The 17879-nt window shown below is 40.4% G+C and overlaps 1 protein-coding gene across 4 annotated transcripts in view; it reads left to right on the forward strand.

Annotated features, from left to right (window-relative positions):
• The first annotated feature begins 935 nt into the window (after positions 1-935).
• The window catches only part of tanc1b (tetratricopeptide repeat, ankyrin repeat and coiled-coil containing 1b), a 104999-nt gene continuing 88055 nt past the window's right edge, over positions 936-17879 (forward strand). Inside the window, exons 1-2 of one of the 4 annotated variants that reach the window (XM_046053264.1) lie at positions 936-1058; positions 13974-14067. In XM_046053264.1, the coding sequence (XP_045909220.1) occupies positions 14007-14067 (61 nt within the window). In that variant the 5' untranslated portion in view covers positions 936-1058; positions 13974-14006. Of the gene's footprint in view, positions 1143-1163; positions 1211-1447; positions 1467-13973; positions 14068-17879 lie in introns of those variants that run through there. The other 3 variants (XM_046053263.1, XM_046053265.1, XM_046053266.1) reach the window with 3 other exon arrangements.

A 17879-nucleotide genomic window follows, 5' to 3' on the forward strand; every position in this document is an offset into this window, starting at 1 on the left:
TAGACATAAGATTCATATATGGATAAGATTCATATACGTTACCATATGATATAAAAAATGTTTTGATCTGAATTAGGGGTACGGCAAAGAACTGTCTTCACATCACTGATTCATCTATGTGCCTTAGAGGCCAAGACACCTTCACATTGCTTGTCTTGTCCAAAAACTCAAAGAAAAAAACAGCAAATGCTGGCATTTTAGAAGCTGGAATCAGTAACATATTTGCCAATATTGTTTGACAAGGGACGATTATACCAATTATAAAAATGGTTGTGGATTCAGTAAATGTAAATTTGACTAACAAAGTATATAGATAAATTAAAAAATTCAGTAATTCTCCACCAGTATTCCTGGCAGTGTAGCGAGGGCTTTGAAACAGACCTTTAATTTTGCAAATAAAATGACAATTCTTTACTTAAAATAATCAAGACAAGCTACAACTATTAGTTTATTTTGAGCTTTCGACATCTACATCTACTGATTTATTTTTTTTACCTTTATGAGCATGTCACACACAAAAATAAACTAGCCTATGTAATCTGTTATTTACAGGGAAAATAGAGACAAAGCTTTGAGGCAGTTATTTTAGTTAGACTTTAGTGAGTTGTTTTAAGTATATTGGCAGGAAAGTCCCCCAAATGAACGGCTCCATTTAAATAAAACTGGCATGAAGTGTTAATTTACAGCTAATTGAATAAATAAAATGTTGGGAGGAGGTTGGGGGGATTTTGAGGACAGGAGTATTAAGAAAACCCTGTCTTTGTCCCTGCACCATACCCCTGATTTCCCCCCCTAAATTGCAAGCCTGTAGCCGGCCAACAGTTACAGTCCTAATACATGTATCTTGCATCTCTGGCATCCTGTCATGTCCATGAGGCATGCACACGGCAATGAGGAGGAAAGAAGAGGAAGCGAGGAGGAGGAAGGTGGGGTAGTTTGTCTTGGTTCTCTGCCCTCTCTTGATGTGCCTCCCTTGCAGATGACCTCATGTGGGGAGGAGGAGGAGGAGCCCTCAGTCCCGGACCCGCAGCCTACCTACCTACCTTTTAGTGGATCAAGTGAGTGACTGAGTTCGTGTGGAGATACGCTGGAAGAGTGGGGAAACTTTTTATTGGTACTTTCCTATCCATGCCATTCATCGGGTAAGACTTTAAAAATGTATATATTCGACGTTGTGAGCCTGGAAGTGTCGGTTCACCAGTTCAGAAAAGTAAGGATAAGTTGTTCCTCTGTCAGGAGTTTGTTGGGAGGAATGTCGGGACATGCCCATTGAGCAGCCGTCAAAACCAACGGCAACGGCAGCACTGTTTTTATTTCCCAAGCTCTTCAGGGTTATTTAGCCTCTGTGTATTTTCTGTGTCGCTGCTTAACTTAGATTAAATATTACCGTTGCTCAAGCTAGCTAAGTTAGCCCGAAGGCCACTTGCTAATGAGGTTAGCCGGGTTAAATCAAACTTTCCCCGCAGGTAACGTTTCCAATTGGTTTGATGTGAACTGGAGCTAACGGGGGCACACATCTGACACTATTGCTGTTTCATTTTTGCTTTTCGTGCGTGTTGTCCCGGCATCAAATGTTTTGGCACTGTGGTCGGTCATTGAAGAGTTTAGAGCTAAATAGTTTAACTCAAGTTAGTCGATTAACGGATTAGATGGTATTTGCAACAGTTTTGATCTGAACAAATCATTTGAAAAGTATCAAGTAACTTAACTACAGACATAAGATTAACATAATGGTGTAAAACTGAATAATATAAACAATATGTTATGCAACTTATGATTTTTTTCTAGTTGTACACTATTGATAATTTTCTAATCGTTTAAAATCCAAAATATCAGAACATGGTTATACATGCATGGCCCAATTTCCCAGAGACAGGTGACTCCTTAAAAGTAATTGTTTTGTCCAAAGAAATTCAATTTACAATAATAGTTGATACATTTCCATGATCAGTTTCTCTGGTCTAAGTCAGTTATTGCAAAATGCCAATATCTCTGGTTTCAGATCCTCAAATGTGAGTATTCTGACAATATTCACAGTAGCCTAATATCTTTAGGTTTTAGACTGTTGGTCAGACAAAACAAACACTCTATTTTGACTATTTTCTGATGTTTTATAGACAAACTCGATGAATTGATAATGATTACACGTGTTAGTTGCAGCCTTATAAGAGTTGTATGTTTACAACATGTCACTGCAGATAGCCTCATTACTGTATGTGTTATACTCTCTAAAGATGAACAGACGTCCAAGATCTTTTGAAGATGGGCCACTGTTTCTTTTTTTTTTTAGGAGTAACATCCTGCACACTCGGATGCAGATGTTTTACTTGTCGTGTAACTGTGTGGTCTTGTTTGATGCTAATGTTAGCCTGTATTTTGTGATTGGATGCAGTGGTTTTCAAACCCGAACCCAACCCAGATATAGTAGTAGGTTTAAGGCTACAGGACTGTAATCTTGTCCGCCCACATAGATTGAGTCATTGAAGTTTGACCACTGGCTGTATAAGACTTTTGCTGTTTTCAGCGTATTTTCAGTGGAGGATTCCCCTTGTAACTCCGCCAGGTGCTTTGAAAATCAAAGCTCTGTTTTCAGCTTTTGAGAAATTGCTTGTAAATGTCAGGATACAGCTTTGATCACTGGGAGCACATGAGGTCACTGATTCACTTTGCTCTCTGAATAAGTGTTATGAAGTCTTCATGGCGTTCTACCTTGGCAGAACCTTCCACAATATTTGCTTTTTCCTGTGTCGAGTTACTTGTCTTGGTGTAGCTTCAAGGGCAATTCCACTGGATATACAGTGTCGATTTATCCATTTTAAACTCAACAGGTGGAACAGGCCTTGCTGCTGACAGTCATGCTGACTGCCAGTTAACCTAGAGATAGTCAGTATTAACTTTCCAACATAATTTCAGGCAATTTTACGCTGATTATGGAAGCATTACAGTGGATTTGCATGCCTCTATGCCAAGGCTAGAGCTATCCCAATTGTTGGCCAACTGCAGGGTTATGAGATGTTTGCACTACAGAGCACTCATCGAATTGAACGTGTCACAAGAGTCTGCCTCCCAGCCTCTACAGAACCTGGTTCCCATGGTCCCCAGCCAGTTGGCCAGTAACAGATGCTGGCATCAGAGTCTCATTGTTATGGCTGAGGAGGGAAAGTTATTAGAGCCAGAACAGACTGAGTTGTTGTTGATGATGATGATGGATTTTGTACTTTTGAAATGGTGCTACGCAGAAGCACATGGTTCCAGTAGGAAAGCCAGATTTTTGAAATGAGTTAGGTTTCGGACCACAACTCAGCATATTGTTTTACCAAGATTGTTTTTAAATGAATCCTGGATGTTGTGTTATGGGATTCGGGATTCTGGGGCACTTGATACCACAAACCAAACCTGACCACAAATATAAGCATCGATATAATGTCCTATAGCACTCTTAGGGTGCTCTCACACCTAACCTATATGGTATGGTTCAAATGAATGAAAATGGGAGTTTCAAGAAAACAATCTCCTATGCTATTTATATGTAGCCGACCTTCATAATTTGTATTATAAATGATATTTATATATCATGGCCAAAACAGATGTCAAAATCAATGTGGTGGTTTTAGGGCATGTTGTGAAATAATGGTGTAATTGCAGGAGCAGTTACCTCCTGGAACAAAGTAGAGGTTGTTATGTTTGTGTTTTATGCCATGCTATCAGGGGACACAATCTGTGTGATCATATTTTATTATGATTTTATCAATGATCATAAGTAAAATAACTCTGAAGAACTATGGCTATATTAGATTTTCTATTTACTCTTAATTATTATTCTAAAGTAAGACTCATAAACATGGTCCAATTGAAGTTGCTCTGAAATGCCTAGATATTTACCATCAAGAAATGATTTTGCATTCTCAGCGTTGGGATAAAGGATCATACTCAAGCCTACTCGCAAAGTAGCATTGTGTAGTTGAATTAGCTCAAGTTTCTTAGAAGGCTCATGACAGTTTCTGTATCAAAATGCTTACCTTACCGTTTAAGTGCCTCATTTCCCCTCAGGTCATCTATTAAGACGTTACAGAACGACAGCCATGCATATTGAGTTGCCTTTGTATTTAAGTGATGGTGCTGGTTAGTGACTAGTGTGAGGTATTCTGCTGAATTACACACCAGTAGTTGATTTATCATAACAAAACAACAGTGTTTTCTGAAGTGAGTGAGTTGAAAGTGAAGGTGAGCAAGCGTGTGTGTGTTTTCAAGGTCTATGCACATCCAAGTGTGCACTCATGCTTGCTTGCATGTCTATCTCTAAAGCACGTGTGTGTTTGGAAGTGCTTCTTAGTAACAGCTGTTACTGATTTACATTTTTGTCAAGTCTTTTCGAAAGCCCCAGAGACAGACCGAGAGAGATGCAGAGATGCAGAGCGCCTCAGGCATACCAAAGTCTGAAAAGCAGTAGGCCTATTTGTGAGAAGGCACTTACAAAGAATTAATTTGGTGATTAATTTAGTTGGAATTGGCAAGATTGTAGGGCGGAATTAATGTTCTTTCCATGGTGTCATGATTATTTCAGCTTTGACAGCTAGTGCAGCTCTAGCAGCTCCGGAAAAGGCCCTTTTCCTTCACAGCAAGAGGGATTTGTTTTGCATCTTTATGGCAAATAGAATGTGAGGCATACATTTCACAAGTAAGTCATTAATCATTTGTTAATGTGTTTATTCCTATAAGTTTTCATGCCAAATTTACACCATCATCACCATTTTAACACCACAAGTCTCTTGGGGGCAGCCCTAAAGTGCCTTATGATATCACAGTGGGACACTGCGTCAAAGTCTGTAAACCTTTAAGGGCGCAAATTGGAACTGCGTGTAATGCCTGTACCCAGTTTCATATATCGCTGTCAGAACAGCGAGTTGGTGAAACAAATCTTAGTAGGATTTTTTAGTTTGTCTCAGAGTCAGTATGACCACTTAACTGGGTCTTTACAAGTCAGTGCACCATAAAAGACTGAATAGAAGCTCGTGTGACAGCTGTACCTGTATGGAGTATACTGTTGCTGTTAAATTACATTAAATGCTTTTTAATACACTAATTTATAGCAGAAGTGGTTCACTCAGAATAGCTAAAGAGAGATGGGCTAAGAATAAACCTGCACTGCTTACATCTTATCTGCAAAGTGGTCTAAAGCCCTCTTGAATGTGCACTGGCTGAAATCCTAGGTATAGTGTTTCATCCCTCATAGAAGTCAGTGGACTTCTACCATATTGCTGGAACCCTATAATTCCTAAATAATCTCTTTTGTCTTGAGAAAATGCTGGTTCATGTATATATGACCCCCTGACCAACAACTCATGAGAAGAATCTCTCGCAGTGTTTACTGGAACTTCCTGTAGACTTTAAACACTACTTGTTAATGTTTTACCCTTAATCAAATACCAGGCTTCCTGGGAGGCAAATGTCAGCCCGAGTGAGCGTAGGCAACAATGGTCCAGCTTAATTTAGTTTTACTCCAGATGTTCATTAACACTTGATTGCTATGGCAAATCAGTAATAGAGTGATAAAGTTTAATCAGCAGTGATAGCAGGAGTTAATGACTGTAACTGATGAGATGATTGTTGTTACTCAGCATGCAGTTAAATCTGTTGATGATGACAGAAGAGGGGTGGCTGTTGGTGTGATGTAAGGAGTGTGTAATTGTTGCGGAAAGACTTCTAATAAATGTGACAGAAAGGGAAAGGTTCAGAGTGGAGAAACTGGTTTGTGAAAACTTAGAAGGCAGGACCACTGCACACATTAACTCATCCATAAATCCATGTTACACTCTGATCTGTCAAGCTAAATGAATGTAGTTATATTCATGGTTAGCCTTGTATTTTTTTTATCTGTGTGTAGCAGGAAATGTCATGTTTATTTGGTGAGGATGTGCAATGTCTTGTCTTATTCCACCCTTTTAGTTTCAGGTTAAGGCAGATTCCAGGGCCTGGGGTGTAACAGTAAATTTAGAGCAATGATTGCCCTCTAAAACATGCCTTGACACTTCTAGAGCATCACTGCTGAGATAAAAAGGTTTTCCTGTTGACACTGCTGAGCCAGCATGTAGGCCTGTGTCTGGATTTATTTATCAGTCATATTAGAAAAGATCAAGGACAACTGGCCTAAGAGAGAGCATCAGTCTTTTCAAAATTCCCATGGCAGTCTAATGAGTAGATCAGACTTGTTATCCTAAACAATATTCAGGTGGAGCCATGTGGCAAGTCCTCCTCAATAACAAACTAGCTGGTGTGTCCCCCAACTAAAGGTAAACAATCAGAGGTTTTAAAGCGAATATCAGACCTTTCTTCATCATTTAATTTTGAAGAATTCTACCCTGACATTTCTTATTTTCTCTCAAATGATGTAGATACATGGTAATGTTTACGAACCAGCATCTCTTGTGCATATAGTAAAGTTATGATGCTATTATTTCACCCAGAACACAATGCTACTGATGATGGTATCGTTCTCCTATATAATCTTACAAAATGCTCTTGTAGAAGATATCGTTAAAACCACCACCTTTCTTGGGGTCTAATGGATCTGTTCAGTTGCAGAAACTTTTTTATTTAGGGAACTAAGAACCTATTTAGGAACTCTACCTGTATTTCATCTGCAGGAACCGTGTCCCTGGGCCATAGTTCTTGTCCCTCAAAATGTTCCTGCTCCCATTGTAGTAGTTTGGATGGCTCTGGATGTAGTTTGCATTGCAGGTTGGTCTGCATACTGAAGCGGTATGTGACAAGTTAATGTGTGGCATGTGTTTTCTAGATTTTTAACAGTTTGGCTCTGATTATTTGGCGTCCTTGGAGCTCTGTTATCTGTCTCATATTACTTTGAAAACTCCAGCATCAAGGTGCTGTTTGCCTGAAATTTTTTAGTGCTTAAAAATGCTGCTAACTGGCATTTAAGGATTTCCTTAGAAGAAGAATGCCTGCCTTCATTTGACCTAATGCTTGCTTTTGTGAATTTTGGCTGCCAGCATACATGATACGCTGATTTGGTCATTGATCTGTGCAAGCATAATACCCACATCATACCCAGTAGTGGAGAGATTCCTGGCATTCAATTTGATATGCTTCAATATACATACCTGTATGATCTCTTGCTGGGATTTAACTACTGGCCTATCAAATTTACTAACTGGTTGTAGTATCATATGAAGAAGTTTAACATTGTCTTTAGTCTTTGATGTTAGCTATTGGTGTTCCAAGATATTTCCCTTTTTCGCTCATTATAAGATGAAAGCCTGCTTTTCATAGGTTCTAAGGTTCTAGGTGTTCTAAGGCTGTGCAGGAAAGACTTGAGTCAAACTGGCAGACTAGTTTCATAAAAATGTTTGTTCTTTTGTTGCACTCTTCCACTCATGTTAGTGTGAATACCAAAGTGTGAATAACAACCTTTTCTAACAATGGCCGACACTGAGACTTTGCTGTCCTCCATACCTACTGCCTACACTTCCCTCTTCAAGGGTTTGTTAGCTAACTTCCCATTGTTTATGGACCACTTGAACTCACTGTCCAGGCCGGGCCTGTTTCCTGCGCTAAGAGAATGGACAACAAAAGACAAGACAATTACAGAGTTCACAGGAGAATTTTAAAATATCCAATCACTTCTAGGCAGTGTTTATTAAACAAAGTTTAAGGTCAGCCCATGGTGAGAATTTCCACGTTGCAGTGACAACAGTGTGGAAATCTGAGGGTGATCATTCATGTAGAATCAGTTGATGGAGAGAGCTGGTAGGGCGTTACCTCCCCTTTTTTTAATTTTTCAGCAGGCAAGGGATGTTTGCTGCAGTCCTGGAAGAGTGGTGAAGTTGATCTGAGCTTAAGGGAACTCTCTCTATTGTGTGCCTCCGAACAGAGGACAAAGCAGGTTCTAACTCAGCAACCGCCAATGTATTTGAAATGCTTCCCTGCCAGAGGCAATTCGGTCAAACAATCCTATTTCCGTTCTATATATAGCTGTCTTCTCAGATGACTGTGGTATGGCTAGATTGCCCCATTTACCACATGTCATGTTGGCATTGTGCAGGTGAGGATCTTTTGTTCCTTGCAGCCTGTATGGATTTGAACTCCATCACATCAGGAATGACCTGGAAAAACATACATGTTGATAACCTGAGGGACCCCTTAACCACAGTGGTTTTCAATTTCTCTTCTGTGAAAGGAAATCGCCTCTGCTTGTACCAGAGACTGGAGTCTTTTTTTTTTTCTATTGTTGCCTTGAGCTGTTCCAAGGTAACGGATAGCCTAGCCCACATGTGAAGGTCACAGAGCTGACATATGCCAAATGCTGTCAGTGGGGAAGCATCCATAATGTGGGATGTTATTGCCCAAATACACCGATAAGGTCGTTGGTGTGTATTCTTTCAGTTGCTTATTGCATTTTGAAGCCTGTTGAGGACTTTCGATGACTAGGCTATTTAGTCTCTTGACAAAAACGAAGAGGCAGTACCATGGCATGAGCTCAATACTTGGCTGTTTGTGCTGGGGCTTCTGCTTGCTCTTGGGGTGTCTTGCACAGAGCAAATGTGAATATTGAGAGTCTATTTTGTCCATTCAGCCAGTGTGTATCCACAAAGACCTGTGAGCCACTGTGGGACTTTCACTGCTCTGTTTTAATATTAAAGAGGCCCCTGTCTAAGGGGCCAGGCTTTGAGGCTGATATCCAAACACAGCTTAAAAGCACTGGGATAGACCTAACTTTGAGGGCTTGAGGAATCTTGATGCTTGTCTTGCATACCATGCAGTCCATGAGGCTTTTTATACAAAGGTCACAGTTGTATCTCACTATAGCTTAAGCATAGCTGCATAAGATGTTGATTATGGTGTGCTGTGGAAACTAAAAAGTCAGTAAGACACTTCTATACCGTAAAGCATAATCAATGTGAGCAGCAGCAGAATCACAAAAACAAAGAAACAACATAATTAAAAGAAAAGCAACATGTTTTTATGTAGGGATGCGCCGAATGTTCGGCCAACAAAATGAATTGACCGAAAATAGCAAATAAGCACTTTCGGTGTTCGGCCTGATAAGTCAAAAGAATAAATTTTATTGAACAATTGACGTGTCGCAATGTGGAAGCATTTCAAAGTGTCAGAGAAAGACGCAAAAATCGCCGTTTGCAGACACTGTTCTGCTGAATTGTCTCCTAGCACATCCACTCCATCTGTGGCTGACTTCTTAGAAAAGGCAACAAATGGTCTGAACATCTTTGAGTGTTTCTGTCACTCGTTTCTGAGAAGGTGATTAAGCTAGCCGCACCTAAATTTGGTGTGCACACGTATTCAAGCCTTTATGGACCTGTCCGAGCTGACAGGCAGGTTAGGAACTTTTGTCGTTTGCTCTCTTTACAAAGACAAGTGCAGTATGAGAGTCCTACCTGAAGAGAGAGGCTATGACGTCTTCATGTTACGCGATACGAGAACCACATACAACATTATTTATCAAATTGGGTCGGACTTGATGAATTTAGCGCGAGGATACACATGCGACAACGTCCGGTTTTCAAAATAAGGTGTCGATACAGTATGGAAATAAGATTAATTGGATTATATTCACAGAAAGTATAAAACATATTACATGTGTCCCTTAAAAACAGTGGACACACATGTAATTTACTTTACCGGACCCTCTCGGGCCTCGGACCCACCCACCATAGGCTCTGCAAATCCTGTAGCAAACACTGAGTAAAAAGCTCATTTATGCAATGGTAAAAAAATGGTGGAAAAAATGTGAAAAACCTTGTTCGGTATTCGGGAAAGTTTTTCATTATATTCGGTTTTGGCTTTGGCCAAGAATTTACATTTTGGTGCATCCCTATTTAAAAGGGATTTTTCCTGACAGGTGCCTTTTGCTATTGTAGGTCCACACTTCCTCACATCTACCTCCAGTATAAACAGCTTAAAGCTTAGGCAGCATCAACACATATGGTCCTCATACATGTTTGAAATAATGTATTCATTAAAGTGGTAGTAGTATTAAAGTGTAATTTATACTTCTGTGTCGAATCTGTGACGTAGCCTACTACCCTACGCCGTCACCTACGCCGTAGCCTGACGTGCACCTCCTCAAAAATGTCGAGGCGACGCAGACCATAGGCACTGTGATTGGTCGGATGGGTAGCCTTGCGTTGCCTCTGAGCCGACAGGAAGTGCCCTGTGCTTTGAAGTAACTTTTACTAGCGGCCAAAACAGCGACTGTAACACGGATCAATATATTTGACCATCACAACCCGAGCGAAATGACTCGTTTCACTATCAGAATGTGATCCATTCGGTCGATAGCATTTGAAAAGGCTACACCATCCGCACGCATACAATTTTACCCCCATTAACGTTAGCGGAGGGCTAAACCGGAAGTTAGCCTGCTCTGCCGGCAAAAGTCAACACAGTGGCCGCTGTAGCGCTACCGCCGACTAGCGTTTGGGGGTGTAATGGATGAATGACAGACACACCGATGCACAAGTAGAAATGCCAGGCTACGTGCGTAGCCTATGGCGTGGCTACACATTTAGCCCTGACGCAGGAGTACAAATGGGAGGTACTCAACAATGTGGCTTGTCTCTGCAGTGCATGAACGCATCATGTTACAGTGTGATATTGAGGATTTCTTAGCGTATAAGTAGATTTGACTGATACTCGTTATCAGGTATGTTCAAATTTCATGGTATAGCTACAAATAATGTTTGTAAAACACCACCTTGCAAGCTTATGTGGTTATTGTTAGCTGCAAAAGAGGTCCCCTAAGACAATTATATTTTAGATATGCTGCCTCAATGCTCACTATGGTGTTGAGGAGACAAGAGTTACATCCCATCTTGATCTGTGACCATCTGTGGCTATTACAGTCTGGTGTCATAGTTGTCTGTTCAGTTGGCAAGAATGTGTCTGTCTTGTGGGGAAAATATCACACTGTAATATTAAATAGCACTGTTTCTAAATTGTGGCTCACAGGAACCAAACTACTCCTGGACTGTGTACAATATATGATATGATCACTATGTCATTGTTAAATCAGTATTATTGACACTGTCATGAGACATGTTTGGCTTTTATTCAAGTAATGTTCAATGGCTAATCTAGGCATTCCTCAGGATAAAACGTGTTGACTGTAGATGATGGCTGAAGAGGTGGTGTCTCACTGTTAGTGGTTCCTTTAACCACTAATAAAGCTATCTGTCCATCAGGAAACTGTAACTCGCTGAGAGTTGAGGCAGAGCAGCTTGAGGACATCAGAGGGAAAACCGAAAATATTTTCTCTAGAAAATATGACAGTAATCAGTGTGGCCTGGTCCCCAGAAACACTCCAATCCAGTGGTTTTTATCGTTTTTCCAGTGTGGTCTAATAAACAGTAAATTCATCAAATTCAGGTAAAAAACAACAATGCGTTTGGTCTTAGCAAATGAAAATGATGTATGTGTTTATTTGCGTATAGAGCGGGGAAGTGAGATACAATCACAAGTGGTCACTGCAGACACATGTGGAGATGTGTTCTAATGCCATGTGCTATCGGACCTACTTGGAACAGTCCACTTGTGATCGCATCGCCCTAGGCGCATGTTAATGCCAGGTGTAGACAGCGTCACTCTCACAGTGGGTACTGACTGTGTGTGTCTGGTGGCTGAGATAGGGGAGGGGGAATGGAAGGAATTTGTCATGTTGGCTTTTGGGAGTTTCAAGAGGGCGTTTCTCATTTCCTTTGGGTTAACCTGGGTGATGTTATTGTTACTGTGGAGATGAGCAGCCAGCTCCCACACAGTCAGCATTCCTACTGACTACTGAACTACACTCTTGTATATAGATACAGATAGACACGCTGTTCTTACAGTGTCACTCCTGACGTTTACCTGCACCTTGTTTTAATGGGCCTCCCTGTTATATCAATATTTCAGTCAAAATAGACTTAAATCATACCAGATTAACATCACTATTATGAAGATTAGATCACTATTTAGAATACTCTGTATCATGCTATTGCTACGACCTCATGTGGGTCTTTTGATTGGTTGTCGTGCACATATTTTTGGTTCACTTAAACGGAATTATATATATGCATAACTGTTTTATTAGAGATACTGTAGCTGTACTAGTTCAGTTAGTAAAACCTGGTTCTGTTTTCTTTTTAATTTAAGGAATTTTTCTCACCTCACTGTGACATGTGAGAGTAATTAAACGACCACACCAGAGTTGTAGTGGCTTACTGTGATTTGCTGGCAGCAGTCTGAGAACATGCTAAGTTTGATTTAGTTAGGAATAGAGGCTACTACTGATCTAAGGTTTGCTCCCTCTGATGGTCATAACCTGTTGTTGCAGTGAAGATGTTTTTTATGAATTTCTGGGCATCTTTCAGCTGACCGTAGTCACTGCCAAAAGTTAGTAGTCATCCTCCTGTCATCAGTATGGGTTGACTGACCAGATTACTTAAATCAACTGAGCTGACATGTTAGCATCATTTTTGTTACGAAAGCCTTACATGTTAAGTTCAAGTGTTACTTGGCAAAGCACTTTACCTTATGGATGGCTTTTATTTGAGAGGCTAGCTGCTGCTTGAAGAAGGCAAGGTCATGGTTTCACTGAAAGCACCCAACCTCTTGGATCTGATGGCGCCAGTGTCTGGTGTTTATTTTCTAGCGAGGCCACCGCAGAAGAAACCAGGACTGTAAATTCATCTCCATAGAGAGGATGCTGGATTGAATCTGCTGGACCCAGAATTGTATTATGTAGCCCCTCTGGGTTGATGTTAGGGGAATATTGAATGATTGTTTGGCAACTTTAAATGAAACCGGTACAGACTGATTGAAGGGCATTGATGTTATATTATTTTGTTCCCTAGGTACTTTAGACTGAAACACAAATGCAGTAATCATGTGCTATCTTCTGAATTAATAATCTTGATTTAGAGTTTGGCTTGGTGGAGTAAAACCCTGTGAAAAGTAAATGTTTTGACCTGCCAAGGCTGAGTTGAGATGCAGAGGCTCATCAGGGATTTTCCCCCTACACCTCCACCTCCCATCACTGATTCAGCGGCCTCAGTGTTTCATCTGATGCCATCAGGGATGAAAAAGGGCGGATCGATAGCCTCTCTCACAACAGCAGTGAGAGGACCTAGATATTGAAAGCCTGGCTTCTGGAGTTGAGAACTCAGTGCAAGGACTGTGTGTTTTGTTTGCAGAAAGCACACCCTTATTTGATTGAAACGATTATTTTCTCTTTATTGGAAAGATTGCTCTGCTGCTATTAATATGGTAGCCTTTAGCAGCCTATAATGTGTTTAGAGGGTTAGAAACCAAAAATCCCACAAAATTAGCTGTTTTAGCCTCTGCTGTATTTAGTTAAGTATCATTGTCCAGCTACATAAGACTATAAATAATCCCAAAGTAAACAACCCAGGCATATCCAGGGTGGACCTTCATTTCATGTTATATCGTTTAACTCTGAGGATTCAAAATGCACACTAGCTTGGGAACAACCGTGGAAAGCAGTAGCAAAAAGCCAAGTTCAGCCACATAGCATCAATTACATGAGGAATTCAGGGCATTTGAGTGTTTTCCTGCATAACAAGATAGCAGAACATGTCCTTTTCTGTTTCAATATTAGAGCATTCTTTCCATGTGCCCCTTCACTGATGACCTGCAGGATTGGGAGTGCTGTGGGAAAAGTCCCAGGCGGGTGCCAGCTAAGCAGTATGAAATGCGGATATACACTGTTGCCATTGCTATGTTAGGTTTTCGAGGACACATTTAATGTTGTTTGGTTAGTTTTAGGTAAAAAGAAGACTTGGGTTGGTTTGAATGGTTTTCTCTGTTCTGTCCCATGAAAAGAAATAGACCTGTTTGTGTTACTGGATAATTTCCATAGTTTTGGATGACTGACAAAAGATGCATTTCTCTTGTCTTGTCATGGCTGTGAATGACTGAATTTTTTTTGTTTTCTTTTCCCCCAGGGGCCCTACAGAGAGGATTCCAAGAATCTTAACATGTTCAAGGCAGTGCTGAAGAAGAACAGAGATGGAGGAAAGGGGAGTAAGAAGGATTCAGGTATGTGGAAGATCAGGAGGAAAAACAGCAAGCTAGGTTTCAGGGAACGCATATCCCATGCGTAGATAAAAACTCTATTTCAGAGGCACACGCCTTATATTCAGTGTTTATAAATTCATTTCTGACTGTGGAAACTTTATAAAGTGTCTTTCATAGACATCCTGCTTAGTAAAGATTGAGAATGTGAAGACTGACGTGAGTTAAACAAAGCTAAAGTAAACTGAAGAGAAAGTTGAGATGAAAGCACAAAAGGCATGCTAAATCTCAAGTGTGCACTTAAACATACCGTCATCTAAGCCATCATTTGCAGCAATTGCCTAGATATATATGGCCAATAATTTAGCCTTATACCACCTGTGTCTGTGAAACGTTTTCTTTGAAGAGTGTTGTGTGGTTCCAAGTGATTGACACATATGTAAATACCCACAGTTAGAGCTGGAAAAGATGTCTGCACACGAGTAATAAAATAAAATACTACAGGTCAAGTTAGTTCTTTACTTTAAACCAAACTGCGTTTACTCGTTTATGTAAGTACCATCTCTATGACTCAAATGGAGCTTTAATTAAGCATTTGGCACAGTATATACAGTATATGAAAAGGATATTATTTTTGTTTAACATGAAGCTTTACACTGAAACTGGGTACAGCAACAGGAATGCAACACTGAGAGTAAGGCTGTTGTTATAATGGTAAGGACCTGTACAGTCTGTCTAGGGATGTTTTGGAGCATATTATTCTGTTAGACCAGCGATACAGTGTGTGACCCCAGCACCAGCCCATTGCGTCTCAAAAATCATAGAACCATTGTTATGTCTATAAGCGTCCATCTTTTTCAAATTAGATTTTGACTGTAGGGACAACCCGAACTATTGTGTCATAACAGATGTTTTCTTTTCCTTTGAAAATCTGTAGTATTTTCCAACATGACTAAACATGAGTCACGCCTAGCAATACATTGTTGACTAGTCTCTTGTTCATACTGTCGCCCCCTTCAATGATCTCTCTTGACATAACAAATGACCATTTATGCTTATATTACATCTACCAGTCTAGACTTGATTTACCGCCTCAGGACTGTTTTTTTAACAGGTAGTCTGGTTCAAACACTTTATACAGTAGATACATGTCTCATAGTTCTGCTCTCCCTGCCTTTGTCTGACGTGATCCTTTCACTCAACAGTCTGTGCTTAAATTAAAGGGAAAAGACTCAGACTTGCTTAACACATCTGTCTCCTCCACAGCTCTCCACTACAGTACAGAGGGAGAATTTAGCATTGTACGCATTGTTTTCTATCAAGTTGTTGTAACCTGTCTCGCGTGTATGAATAACTCTGATAACACAGCTTCCCTGTTATCCAGACACACACCCACAACCACACCCACCCACACTCACTTACACAGACACTAAAAACACAGAAGGTTCTGTGAACTGAAGGCTGGGAGCAGCAGAGTTTTATGGCGGGATATTGCTCCTTTATCCCAGCCTCACTCTCAGTTGGACCCCATCCATCAGGCCAAAGCAGCGCTGTCTCCCTTTCTCATGCTGGGACAATATAATCTGGCCACTCCTCTCTGTTGTTTAGAGCTCTTAAGACAGATGAGAGGTCACAGAGATACAACAGCTAGCGGTCGTCACTTTGTCCTACTGTTCCTGGGTCACAAATCTCTACTGCATATATTTATATTTTCAGGCTTTAAGACTTTTTTTGAATGTCACACTCAATGAAACGCGCATAATGTCTTGTAAGATTGTCGGCCAATCACCTGTAATAGCATGTAACAAATAAGAGTCATTCCTTAAGTTGTTTTCATTATGTTCCTATAAAGATCTTGATTAAGAAGTTATACATCGTATTAAATTCCCTATTAACAGCTACAGTAGGTCATTATTCTTGTGTTAAATTGCATGTCGTTTCACCCTGTGTTTACTTGTCTGTTGTCCTTGAAGTAGAGAATTTGTCCTTCCTGGGATCTGAAATGAGGTTTGTAACATGGAGGCCCTGACGGCGAACGGCGTGTTAATCAAATTGGGTACACTGCAGTATAGTTAATGGTTTCTGAAACAAGATAGTACCATATTGCACATTTAATATTCACAGTACCTTCTGCGAGGCTTAAAAAAGATTTCCTTTTTGATCCCAAATGGTTTGGGAAAGAAAGCTGTATTGGAGTTTTGTCATCTTTTATTATACACATTTCCATCTTTCGGGTCTTTTCAAATTCGATCATGGTCAGGGATTTGATTAATTTGGTTGATACGGCATCAGTGTTATGTTTGAGATTTTTATCAGTATTGGGGCAAAGTCTCAAGCCTAGACACGATTTTTAGCTCGATATGCTGGTCGGTGAGCTCGACCACTATTAGGGTGTAAATCAGCGATCGATTTGCTGTCGCCAGTAGTTATGTGTGAAGTACTTAATGATGTATCAAAACACATCACTGACACCTCGCAGACGCCAGCCAGATATCTAGCATGCCAAATATCTGGAGGAGTCAGCTGACTCGACATCCACATCCAGCCAATGAGAGAAGGCAGCTACCTTTTCACTACAAAACACTTTTACTGATCTTCAGCTCTCTCTGTAGTATGGATGATCCCTGCTACCTGCGTGTGCTAATCTAGTCTTTCACCCATATTTTTGTCTTTATAATTGCTATCTTTATAATAACAAACAACAGCTTTTTCTTGTGTAGGTTTGTGTCATATCCTGTTTCACATTTCACATGTGTTTTTTGACAAAACGTGGTTTGGAGACCAGCATCAGGTGACACAGCCGCTGTCAGCTCGCGTAGTGTTTGACCCCCTGTGACCGATCAGTCACGTAGTGTGAACGCCACAATGACTTCAAGATCCCTTCACAAGACGGAAAGTTGTGTAGTGTGAACAGCACAGTGATTGGCTGACGCTGAAATACGTGTAGTCTGCACGAGCTTTCACCCAATTGGTGTTGGTATTTATCGGTTGTCAGAAGCAAAGTTGGTACGGTTAATCATTTTGTTCTTGGCAGGTTTTGTTTTTTGCTGATGAATGAAAATTGTATTTATTAGTCAACCCCATTGATTTTAACGTTGCTGCTTGCATTCTTATAGGTCAGACTTTACGGACTTTCCTTCCTTCAGAAGGACCAGAAGGACAAAGTTCCTGTAAAATCTGCTTAGCAGCATATAATAGAAATCAGTGGGAGGAAAAGCCTTGATAATGGTATAATTGCAAGATAGCTCAGCATATGTTGCTCATGACATGGTGGCTATGGACTGGAGGCAACTTTAAAGCAGTCAAGGAAACTTGGCCCCTAAGCCAGATACCACTACAGTCATTAGCTCTCCTTTGGGATCTCCCCATTGCCAAGACCACAAAAACACAGAGTTTGCTAATTTAAGTCTCTCCATCATGTGGTCCTCCTAGATCCTCGACCTCGCTTGCTAGACTCTGTAAGGAATCAGTTTGGAATTGGCCTTTTTAATCCCTTTTAAGTACTTTTTTTTTTTTTTTTTTTTTTTATGGTCTGCCATTCTGGAAGTGGGACGCTAGTTTGCTGTGGCTTGTTCCCTTTGATGTCAACATTTTCTGAGAAAGTTTACATTGCAAGTAGGCCGTCACTGGAGTTAATAGATTTGGGACCCCAAGGCACAATAAGATGATTATATTGTCAAGAATCAAGCAGTGTTTTAATTGGTGTTCTCTTCAAGGATACAGCCCTCTCAGATTTTACTGTGGCTTTCACCTCTGACTTGCTATTAATCCACAGCATCGTCTGGTTTGTAGTTCATTGATTGTTCTAAGTTGGTAAAATTGTTGTGGGACGGTGT

The sequence above is a fragment of the Micropterus dolomieu genome, linkage group LG07 (assembly GCF_021292245.1).
Source record: "Micropterus dolomieu isolate WLL.071019.BEF.003 ecotype Adirondacks linkage group LG07, ASM2129224v1, whole genome shotgun sequence".
Classification (NCBI taxonomy): domain Eukaryota; kingdom Metazoa; phylum Chordata; class Actinopteri; order Centrarchiformes; family Centrarchidae; genus Micropterus; species Micropterus dolomieu.